The following is a 12,261-nucleotide window of genomic DNA, read 5'->3' on the forward strand; positions in this document are numbered from 1 at the left end:
ATTCACACATTAAATGACTTTATTTGTCAAGTAATAGAATGTGATAATCGACTATTTGAAATATATCAAGAGAAGTGACATGTGGCTTCATTAAGTCTAAATACCATGACAACAATGACCTCCCAAGGAAGACAAGAAACCAATATCGAGTCTATGCAGATTGATTCAGTCTGAGTCAAATCATTGTCAACTCAAGAAAAGTAATGATGATGCTCTCAAGGATTATATTTATATAATGGAGGACTTGGGCATATTTCTTAATGTTGTCCTTAATAAGAGGTTGCAAGTATAAATCTCTATTGTCCCTCATTTCCAAGAAACATAGACATCTAATCACAATAAGGGTCATGTGGCTGGATGAACATCAAGACCTCTTAGAAGGCCCTTCCTTGTCTACTAAGGCTACTTCAAGTTTTATGTTGTTAGGAAGAGTTTATACATCACATCAACAACTAGATGTTAAAGAACTTTTGGACTATGGAGCCTCTACATGTTTCATAGATGAGAAGTTTACTAAGCAATATTATAGCACAATCATGAAGAAATCTAGCCCAATTATTATAGAAGTCATAGATGACCATCCTCTTGCTTCAAATGATGCCAAGTATAAAACTCATCCTATAAAAAGAACATCAGTAGACTTTGTAACAAACATAGAAATCAATATCGTATGCTGGCCAAGCAATCCGAAAAACCACCTTATGTTATGATAAAGCTAATCATGAGAATAGCCAAGAAAAATCCTAGTTTTTTAATATATACTTTACAAGCCAAACTAGTGGACTGAAAAAGGCATGCAAGCTCTCCCACTCCACTACCTTTATCATTAAGGTGTGTTTGAAAAGAAGCTAGCATATATGATTTTCAAGTATAAACATAATGATTGTGCTATAAAAGTATAAAAGGAAGCTCAATTACCCTTTTGCACAATCTATAAGCTATCTCAAGATGAAATTGTAGGACTATGAAAATACATTGATAAGAATCTATCCAAGGGCTTCATACAACACTCATAATTACTGATAGGAGCTCTAATATTATTTATCAAGAAGAACGAGGGCTCTGTTTGTATGTATGTCAACTATAGAGGACTCAACAAGATAACCGTTAAGAATCATTATCCAATTTCCTTGATCCTAAAACTCTTAGAGCGATTTGGAAGAGCAAAGATATTCACAAAGATTAATCTTCGAGGGACTTATAATCTTGTCAAATAAGAGGAGGTGATGAATGGAAAATAGCTTTTCACACAAGGTACAGCCACTTTGAATATGTTACAATATTGTTTGGTTTCACAAATGCTCCAACAGTCTTTTAATATCTAATGGATGACATATTTTGTGAGTATTTAGATGATTTGTGGTAACATACTTTGATGACATTCTAATATTTTCCAAGAATCAAGAAGTGAACAAGCATCATACACAATCACTTCTTGATAATCTACGTGAAAAGGACTTGTATACTAAATTGGAAAAGTGCTTTTTTTATCAACTATAAGTGGAATTCCTTGGATATATTTTCTCTCACTTATGTCCATAATGTTTATGCCATCAATGATGCCATCATCTAGAAGCTTCCCCTTAACCTCCTCAACTCTAGTGTAAAGAGGGGTATTGTGCTACAAGCCCTTCAATCTTGCTAATACCAATTGTGACACTCCCACAAGGTAAGTTCTCTCTAGTTCCAATTCAAGCCAAGTATCTTTAGTTAAGTTCTTGTCACCCTCAGAATATCAAGAGTGCCAAAAAAAAAATCAAGGATGCAAAATTTGTAAGTGCTCATTATTAGACACTATCCATCCATAAGGTGCAATTATAATGCTTTCAATCTAATCACTTGCGAATGAGAATCAATTTGCTTTTGTAAAATCAAGTGATAACCAAGCTCACTCTTGTGCAAATTGTAGTATCACTTAGAGCTACATTAGAAGACTTGCAATGGATGTGGGGATTGTGGGAAACCTCTATTCTATGTTACTTGGAACTAGTGAATAAGCAGGTTATTCTTATGTGTGCAAACTTTGGAGTTTCCACTCTTCTACCTTCTTGTGCACCAATACTTGAGAAAGAGAAAGAGAGAGACAGTGAGTGAGGGTATGAGCTTATATGAGGAACAAATTGTGAGTAAGAATGAGGGATTAGTTGAGGAGAAGTTATTCTCCTTCTTTTTCTATACCTTCTTCTGTTGGTGGTGGAGTTACTTGATGCAGATGTAACATCTTAAAGAGCTCAATACTCAGATCATGAGGTCATCTACGAGCCTTCAAGATTTTGGATTGCAACATGAGGAGATAAGTACATAAGTCTACAAAAATTTTGAATCTCTCGGTTTCTTGCTTGCAAGAGTGTGAATAGAAGCTTAGTGATTTGAACCTAGAGTATGAGCCAACTAAGTAAGAGATAGTTGAACCATGGGAGAGTTGAGCTCTTGAATCTATAAGAGTGTCAATCCAATGTCCCACCATTGAGCTCTCATTGAGAAAAACATCCTTACACTCTTGAAGCAAAGAAACCAAGTGATCGTGAAATATTGGATCCTAGGTAGTTCTAATCTTGACTAGCTTCAAAGTAGTTTCATCACCTAGATTCACCAAGATCAATTCATCTTCTTTGACTCATGTGACTTTTTGCATTTGTTGCTCAAATTCAAGATCGTGTCTCAGTACTAGCAATATCTGAGGAGGGCCATAGTGTCTAGATCCTCTAGAACTTCCACAAGCATCGGCTATGGTTTGGGCATCTTATGACGTCAGGGAGAAGTATCAGCAACCAAAACTACAAAATCATCCTTCAAATATTGGCAGCTAATCTACAGCACATTCACAAAACAAGTGAGACCATATCAAAATTTCCCACCAAACAGGCTTCCTCCTCATCATCTTCAAGCCCTTTGACCATTTTCACAATAGCTAGACAAAGAGCTAGAAGAAATGTTGGAGCTTTGTTCAAATAAAACTTAATCATGTGATGGCCTCAATGGATCATGATTTGGTCCACATCCCAATTATGGCTTACTTGAACCTCTTGCAGCCAACGTGGCAATCTTGGCCTATAGCCTCCATATTAAGCACCACAAAAGAAACAAAAAATGGAATGCTCACAAGGAGCAAGAGTTCCTAAGTTGCAAACATGTTGCTAGTTTTCCATCTAATCTAAGATCGGTCCCCATTCTAATAGTTCAAACTCCTTAAAGGTCATCTCTATTGATTCTAGAGTCACTATTTAGAAGAACAATATTTATGACATGGCCTTTACAACAAATAGAAATTACCTAAATAGATGGGTCAAACAAAGGGTCTTACAAAAGTGGAGAATTTTGAGGATTATAACCACATCTATCAAGTCGGCAACCTCGTCACAAGTATCACCACTAATGGAGAAGACACTAAAGGTTGTCACAACTACCATAAATTATCCCAAAAATGCAAGCTCCAAATTCAATAATTTGTCCAAATAATTGCAAGAATAAGGGTATAAAGTTGTGCCAGTAGAGCTATATTTTCAACCGGATGTGCAAGTTCAAAAGTTTCACAATGATATCTAAAACTACCTCCAAAACCACTTTGAGGTGGGAAAAGGCACTAGAATAGGCATTGCAAGTAGCTCCTTTCTCAAATACTTGTGGCCACTTCTAGCCATTCCAAAGTTTCATGATGCTTCTCAGTTGGTCGAGCTATCCATTTTTACAAGTGAGGAATAACATTTACCATAGATTCTGCCATTTCCATTATCTCAACCACATTCATTGATGGTATTGGAGCTTTCCATTTATCATTCTAAGATTGCACCTTCGAGCATCATACACCATTGCTTCTAGATACTTATGACTCTAATGCCCTTCAGCATAGAGTAAAAAACAAGTTTTAGGTCAAGGAGGTCCCTAACCCCCTCAATTTGGTTCATGAACTTTACACCCAATGCTACTAGAAGTCAAGTTCTCCAAAACATAAGAATTTGTTTGTGTTGATGTTGTAACTCTAAGATGCTACCGATTGCTTAGTGTAGCCACTCCCATATTCCACCAATCACATGTGCATGGCTACTAGGTCCATCAACTGTACTTAAAAACATCTATGTTATGGGTAGAGGTTTTGTAAATCCCATACAACCACTCATTTAAAGCACCCTGAACTACCAATTAGCTCAAGTTGTTACCTTTGGAGCACCAAAGAGCGAGCGTTTGTGTGTCACAATCTGAATATCATTGGAGTTTGACTCCCCAGTGTTTAACAGCCTTCTTGTGAGGTGCCTACCTTTTTTCAGCCTTCTTGTGAGATTTGCTACTACTCTACCCATCTAATCCCTCAAGGGAACAACCTTGTCAAATGCACTTCCACTCAATGATATGACAAAATATTGAATGACAATGGAGAGTATATCAAACTACTCAACTAAGTTATGAATACATACATCCCTTGTACATGGGGACTAACCAACTGAGAATTGAGTACAAGTGAAAATCCGCTTGACTATCCGATGACGACCCACATCTAGTACTGTGTGTCTTCCATCGTCTATCCATCCGCCAACCAACACACATGATATTCAAAGCATCGAGCTCACAGCCATGCAAAATTCTGTGTAAGCTAGCTAAGGTAAACTCACAAGTAACTCGGTAAACATGGAGATCCATTCACTCTAATTCTACATCCCACCACCACGACGCAAAGACCTGCAAGCATTGTAATGGGCAAGACAAGAGAGAAGGGTCCTTAGGGGTTACGGACAGTCGCCTATGTAACCCTATAGACCTATAGTCTGTCTGCTTGCAAAGGGAGTGATGATGTTGAAATACTCCCTCAATGTTCCATTCATAAGATCGTAGAGTCCAACATCCTTAGTCTCACTGACCTTTGCCAGTAAATTGTCCATATGGTTACCTGCATTCATATGCTCTCAATCCAACATCCCTAGTCGTCTTCAATGTCCCATAATTGTTAAGCTCCTAGAGTCCTAGATCCTTAGTCTCATTGCTCTTTATCACTAAATTGTCCATATGGTCACCTTCATCCTTAGTCTTGTTGCTGTTTGTGAGTAAATTGTCCATGTGTTCACCTTCATTCATATGCTCTAAGTCCAACATCCTTAGTCATATTCAATGTCCCATTGTTAAGCTCGTAGAGTCCAACATCCTTGGTCTCATTGCTCTTTGTGAGTAACTTGTCCATACGGTCACCTACAATGTCCCATTCTTAAGCTTGTAAAGTCCAACATCCATAATCTCATTGCTCTTTGTGAGTAAATTGTCCATTTGCTCATCCTTAGTCTCATTAATGTTTGTAAGTAAATTGTCCATATGTTCGCCTTCATTCATATGCTTTGAGTCCAAGATCCTTAGTCATATTCAATGTCCCATTGTTAAGATTATAGAGTCCAACATCCCTAGTCACATTCAATGTCCCCTTGTTAAGCTCGTAGAGTCCAACATCCTTAGTCTCATTGCTCTTTGTTAGTAAAATTGTCCATATGGTCACCTTCATTCATAAGCTATGAGTCCAACATCCTGAGTCTCATTAAACTTCGTGAGTAAATTGTCCATATGGTCACCTTCATTCATATGCTCTGAGTCCAACATCCTTAATCATATTCAAAGTCCCATTGTTTAGCTCGTAGAGTCCAACATCCTCACTCTCATTGAACTTCATGAGTAAATTGTCCATATGGTCACCTTCATTCATATGCTCTGAGTCCAACATCCTTAGTCTCATTGATCTTTGTGAGAGTAAATTGTGCATATGGTCACCTTCATTCATATGCTTTGAGTCCAACTGCTTGTACACTATAATCAACCTATTTCTCATTACAAACTAAATATGAAGAAGCATTCATGTACTTTGACTCCACGTACTTGCAAAAGAAGCAACCCGTGCCTGACTACAACTCAATATAAAAGAGTGTATCCTAGGCATCCTTTGCAATCTTACACAAACAAATTTGTAACAGCACATTTAACAACTGAAGAAATCAAAGCATATGCATGGACCTCTCTTCCATCCCATCTTTTTGTTCCTATGTAGGGAGTATACTAGAGCAAATGACCTCATCCGCCATTATAGTTGTAGAAGTGACAAAAGTTGTGTAAATGTGAACCTCAACTCACTACCTATAGCAACATTCCAAAGTACATTTGTAACTAAGATAACACATCATATATAGCCATAATGGATAGGTTGTCCCATTATAAATATACTCTCAGTACAATCAATATATTCAATACATGGAATATATCAATGTTGTTAGCCATTGTTGAAAGTTCCAAAACTCTTATAGCAATGGTCAATAGGGGAGATATAATTATGCAAATGCATCTCATGCAAGAAAGCACAATCCAAAATAGCAAATACTTCTAAAAAAGGTTTGTTTTGCTCAAGAATAGCAATGATTGATTGGACCCAAATTGAGCATTGGCAACAACTAAATACAGTAACCCCATCTCCCCCTTTTCCCCGGGCCAAAAAGGAAAAAAGCTAAAAGTCAACCACAAAATGCAATTTCATGTCATTGTAGGATTTATGGTTCAAGAAGCTCAAGAGCAAACAACCAAGAGGACAAGTACCACATCATGTGCAATAGCCCTAGGTAGGCATATGTACATGCACGAGGAGAAAACCTCATAGAGACAAAAAAGTGCCTTGACAAGGATGCGTACATGTTACATCATTACAATGGTATGAGACAAAAAAGTGCCCTAACAAGGATGTGTAGATATTATATCATTACAATGGTATGCTACCAAAAGACACGAGTAGAGTGAAGAGACCTTGCAAAAAGATGAAACAATTGTTGGAATATTAAAACCCCTTCCAAACTTGTACTTTGGGACATACCAGGTCCATATGATGTCACGCATATCTTTGATGTTAGTAGATACGATCCTTCCACAATTGTTAAGTGTTTGTTTGATAGATTTTTCACATGAAAGCATACACTTGGACAATACACCTATGCTGAGGGGGTTTGTATTGAAGATAAGTTTCTTAAAAGAATACAAAGTTCCCAACATATTCTTGTGTGCAATATCTATATTCCAATGTTAGGAGGCATGCTCAAAATGCATATCAGCATTATTTGTTGAGAAGTGTCTTTAGGTAAATTAGCTTACACGAGCCTTTTCACGTTTGCTTTTCACTGTGTTAAGGAAATTGTTTCAAATGATTTTATCATGGTAGCTTATGGATAGTCCATTCATCATAAGCATATTACACAAGCAACATGTCGTTATTTCTAGTAGATGCTTTGTTAGACATAAACCAAGAACCCTGAGGTTTATGAAGTGAAAAATACTTCAATGATCAAAACTACTGAAAAACTCCTAATCTCAGAAGTGTGAGACAGGCTTTTCACCTGAGATCCATAAGAACATGTCTAACGACACCAAGATTGGAGTCAAGGCCTTAAAAGGGATCAAACAAAGGTTACATTATAACTCCTTAGGCATGAAAGAGCTTGAAACTCATTATAAATTTGAAAGTGACAGAAGCTGAATACAGAATAGTCATCAATATTTTCCTTGGACAGATTACAAGGCCTGACGATGGCACTGACATTCTATTTCAAACAGGGTCAAGAGAAATCCCACATTACTATGGCATGTAATGCTTTACACAAAGATTGCGCAGTAGCTCATAGAACATCTTGTTGCTTTGACGTGTCAGCTGACATGTTCAATCATACAATGATAGAATAAACAAGTCAAGACCCAACAATTCATTGGCACTTGGAACAGCTTGTTGCTTTGATATGTAGGTTGAGAAGCTCAATCACGCAAAGATAGAATCAACAAGTCAAGATCCAACAATTTAATTGGCACTTGAATTAACTATTGGAAATCTATGCACAAGCAGAGCCTCAACTAGAAACATTTGGGTAAAGGAGCTCCAACTAAGGGTTGATGGTTTTGAATTGTTTTAAGGCATCAATTCTTATAGGAACGACAGGTTGGCCATGTCGCAGGAATAACAAAAAACAAGAAACATATGTCTGTCCAATAAGGCCCCAAAGTAATGGTCTGGAAGACAATTATCTTATAATTCAGGGACTACACTTAAAATAATGGAAGAATGTTATAAATTCACAGCCCCTCGACCAAGCCTCAAATCTTGTTCATCTCGCAAAGCCAAGTGCAATCCTTTGATTCAGAAATAAATAATGGACCACCAATGATTAGTCCCTCTCCATTTCAAGCTCTCTTTAAGAACCTTGAGCCACACAGACGTTTTGCTCATTGCTGTGCCAAATTCTGTAGCGCCCTTAACTACAGAAGATTTTTCTAACCTTTATACTCTATAGATGATATCCAAGCAGAGAAACATCACCAACTAGGATGTAGATGATGATTCTTGCAGTTCATCAAATGACAAGACAGCTCCCACTTCCTTGAAAAAAAGAGGAATACAACAAAACACTGTCCAATGTCCACCCATTAAAGAAACATCAGCAGGATGCAGCAATCTGAAAGCAAATACAACTAAAAGTAGTCATTATGGAACTGAAAGTAAAGTTTGCAGCAGTTATGTCAATCTCGGCGCTGCAAGCAGATTGGATATACATGACAAACCAATACATCCACTCATCTCCCATGCATTTCTGACCTATTTTCTGGCTCTTGATCAACTCGGCCAGCTTTTCTAACTGTACATACCTACTGAAACAGGACCAGCTACAAATCAATCAAAAGTCACTACATTTAACTGCTACTGATCGAGTCCCTAATTATAAAGCAGTTCAGTTTCAGCTATCAGATTGAGACTCAGTCATACGGTGCTCTGGCCAGCTTTAGCAATAAAGTGGGCAGAATTGAAAACGTCAAGTGGTTGAAAGAGTCAGATCTGTGCATGCTCCTCCCTGGCCAGAGTCTCTTGCAAGGCCTCGATTTCTGACTGCTTTGTCCTCCCCAAGAAAGTGGTAAGCTCAGTAAAGTAGGGACTCTCCTCCTTGTCTTTTCTACCATCAATCACATCCTTATACTCTGCCACAAGTTTATCCCACTTCTCCCTGCACTGCTTTCCATCCCTCTTGATTCCAAGTGATGCTAGCTTTTCACCCAACTCATCCCAAAGGCCAGCTCTCCGAGTGGAATTCAAGAATCTGCTTTCCATGTCTCTTCGAAATCGAATCAGATGCATGACCTCAGTCTTTTTCCAATTCTTTGATCTCTTCTTAGGGTTTGCAAGTCCATTAGGCACAGGTGCTACAGTGGGTGTGGGGACGACTGTTGTTGCCAGCCCAGGTGGCCTTTCACCCAAAAGCCGTTGTGTTAGCATGATCATGGCATTTTGAAACATGAATCTTTGCGCCCTTTCCTCTGCTCTCCACTTCTCCTCTCTGTCATGTCGTATCTTCTCACGTAGCAGCTCTTTCTGCTCAACTGCATCTAACAAGTCCTTGAAGAAAACTTGTTGCTTGGTAATGATGGTCTCCATAAGCTCATGCACGACAGTCAAATCTGTAAGAGAGATGTACTCTGGTGAACGCTTCCTCTTTCCTGGAGAGGTGACTTCTTCCTTCTGGATAACTTTTGGCTCTGTCGGTATGCTGCCATTGTCCATTGGTGCACAAAAAGGTTCTGCTGGCTTCCACTCTGGTAAGTGTCCACCAGCAAGCTCACCTCTTCCCCTTTTAATATCAGCAGCATCTTCCAACACAGTTCCGTCCCTTCTATACGACTTCCATGACAACAATTCATGCAACTGCTCATAATACGGATGGTCTTCCTTGCTCCTAGTTCCATCCTTGACCTCCTTGTACCCTGCCGTCAGCTTCTCCCACTTATCTTTGCACTGCTGTCCGTCGCGAGCGAAATTAGGACTCTGCAACGTGCGTGCAATTTCATCCCACAGCTCAGCCTTCCTGCCACTCCTCCTGAACCTCTCATCAAGCTCGCCTCTGGCACGGATCAGCTTCAGCGTTTCTATCCTGGTCCAGTTTTTCGACCGCCTTTTGTGTTCCTTTTTCCTGTCTTCTTCCACCTCACCCTCATTAGTCAATTTACTGGTAAAATTTCCATTTCCAAGTTGCTGAAAGTTGCCACCCACTGCAGCAGGCAGGGCTGGTACAAGGTAGGTTGAGAGCTGTAAAGAGTTTGTGGAAGTAGTGCCTTCTAGTGCCGATGGGTCACTTAGCTCCTCTGTGGAAGGGGTTTGAGGCTGCTCATGGAGCTCTTTACTGTGCGATTCAATCTCCATCGCATCATGCTGCTGCTGCTGCTGCTGTGTAATCATTCTTTTAACAAAAGGCTGTTTCGGCGCCGAGTTATCAAACTTTCCGATACTGCCCAAAATGCTCAGCAGATAAAACCATAGCCACCAGCAAGCCTAGCCTCAGTAAGAATCATGAAACAAAACTGGAGAGATGCATGGACATTTGAAAGCATTCTGAAACTGTTTGGAAGCAAAATCAGTTTCTTTCCTTGAAACAAACTACAGATAAGGCCCACATGCTTCGGAAGAACAATTGAAAAGAAAGACTCTCAGCAGATGAAACACGTTCACCGGGCAGTAAGCCTAGCCTCAGCAAGAAATTATAATACAAAATGGAGATTTCAAAGCACTTGACATACACGGACACCTCAAACCACTTGGAAGTTTCCTGATAGAAAATTTGTTAAGGGGAAAAATCAAAGCACTTGAAACCTTTCTGATAGAAAACTTGTTTTAAGGGAAAAACTCAAAACACTTCAAACTTCCTGATAGAAAATCTGTAAGGGAAAAAAAGAACTACGGTATGAGCTTCCCCGAGCTCTGGAAATGCAATTAAAGAGGAAAATTTGGTAGACAGCTGAATTTTTTCGAAGAAACGGCACAGAGATTGAGAAGAAGAGACAGAAATAGTGGAAGCCATACCTGATGACTGCCTCCCAAAGGGAGGGGGGCAATTTAAAGAAGAGAGAGAGCACAGAACCGCTGCGAATGGAGCTCAGTGGAGGCGATCCATGGGGCGCTTGCGGGCGTAGAGACGGGATGGCAAGAAGGGCCTGAAGCAGAAGAGGAATTTCCCAACCCTGCTGCTGCTGCTGCTGCCGCCGCTGCCCGATCTCGCCATCATCATCATCATCATCAGCTCAGAAGGCGAAGAAGAAGAGCCGTTGAAGTAGGCCACTGCAACTGCAAAGCCAGAAGGGGCCGGGGGGGGGGGGGGGAGAGAGAGAGATGACGGGCCGCCCACCCGCATATAGAAATTCAAAGAAAGGGGGCGGTCACGGTGAGGCCAAACGGAGAGGGGGCTAATCACACACAGACCCACCAAAAAGCCCAGTGGAGGGAAAGAAAGGCAAATGGTGGTGACCCGATGACCCACAAAGCGAACCTGCACACGAGGAAAAGGTGCCCTTGTGCACCTACTGTTGAGCTATACAGCCTATGGTGTCTTGGTTAAGAGCCCGGTCGCACCCAAGATTAGCACGGGGAGTTGGACCCCATTCCTTCCCACTAACCCTCGGTCTCACCCAGGATTAGCAAGGTGACTAGAGAGAACTTCACCCCACACACATCATGCTAGCAATGTGAATCTCCTACTGGGCAATACTCATATGCGAAAGAAGGTGGACCCAATCTGATTTCTCCCCCTTCTTCTTTTATGGTCCCAATGTTGTCTTGACTGCCATTATTAGCACTCGTACTGAAATTTCTCCACCCCTTAGAGATTGTGGTGCAACCCCAAGATTTAGAGTGCAAGAAAGAGTCCCATTTGCCATTGCTCACCCCACGGCTACTCCGCCCTAAGAAAAGAGAGGATAAATTTTTTGGGGGGAGAGAGAGAGAGGGTTTTCGCTGTGGGAACAACCTTCAAGCCAAGAGAGAGAGAGATTGAGAGAGAGAGAGATATATATATATATATATATATATATCCATTGTGTTAGTCATGGTCCCACACTTGGCACCATGGGCAAGGATATTAAAATTACATGGGATAAGACGAGAAAGTGAGACTTGAACACTTCTTCACAAAAGTAGCAAGTGTTGTAGACTAGCCATGAGTAACCTCTCATGAGCCCTATGGAGAGAGAGGGTTGGAGACAATATATAGGAATTTGTAGCAAATCCTAATTAGTATAGCAAATGATTGATCACCCCCCAAGATAGCAACATGTTGTATGGGCCACATGCACCCAACTATAGCTATGAAGGCTACCCTATACTCAACTTCACAGGTAAAACTAGCAACAATAGTACACAAAGCATCACGATGAAAAAATGTGGATTCACACCACATGGATAGAATAAAGCATAATCATGAGTGCCCTTCAAGTATGAAAAGATCC

The 12,261-nt window shown here is 40.1% G+C and overlaps 1 protein-coding gene across 1 annotated transcript; it reads right to left on the reverse strand.

The window, feature by feature from the left end:
* Nucleotides 1-8,454: 8,454 nt before the first annotated feature.
* Nucleotides 8,455-11,134, reverse strand: LOC148030794 (trihelix transcription factor GT-2-like). Its single transcript, XM_087684321.1, has 2 exons — nucleotides 10,844-11,134; nucleotides 8,455-10,271 (listed from the first exon to the last, which is right to left on the reverse strand). Exon 2 carries the CDS (start codon nucleotides 10,220-10,222, stop codon nucleotides 8,825-8,827), a length of 1,398 nt encoding a protein of 465 aa, XP_087540447.1. The 5' UTR covers nucleotides 10,223-10,271; nucleotides 10,844-11,134; the 3' UTR covers nucleotides 8,455-8,824.
* Between the last annotated feature and the right edge of the window lie 1,127 nt (nucleotides 11,135-12,261).

Source organism: Lygodium microphyllum, chromosome 9, assembly GCF_053477565.2.
Source record: "Lygodium microphyllum isolate KBCC chromosome 9, Lygodium_microphyllum_v1.1.10, whole genome shotgun sequence".
In the NCBI taxonomy this organism is placed as follows: Eukaryota; Viridiplantae; Streptophyta; class Polypodiopsida; order Schizaeales; family Lygodiaceae; genus Lygodium; species Lygodium microphyllum.

What these genes read in the sequence shown, in the direction of transcription:
- LOC148030794 (XM_087684321.1), bottom strand. Translation starts at nt 10,222, where the DNA reads ATGATTACACAGCAGCAGCAGCAGCAGCATGATGCGATGGAGATTGAA.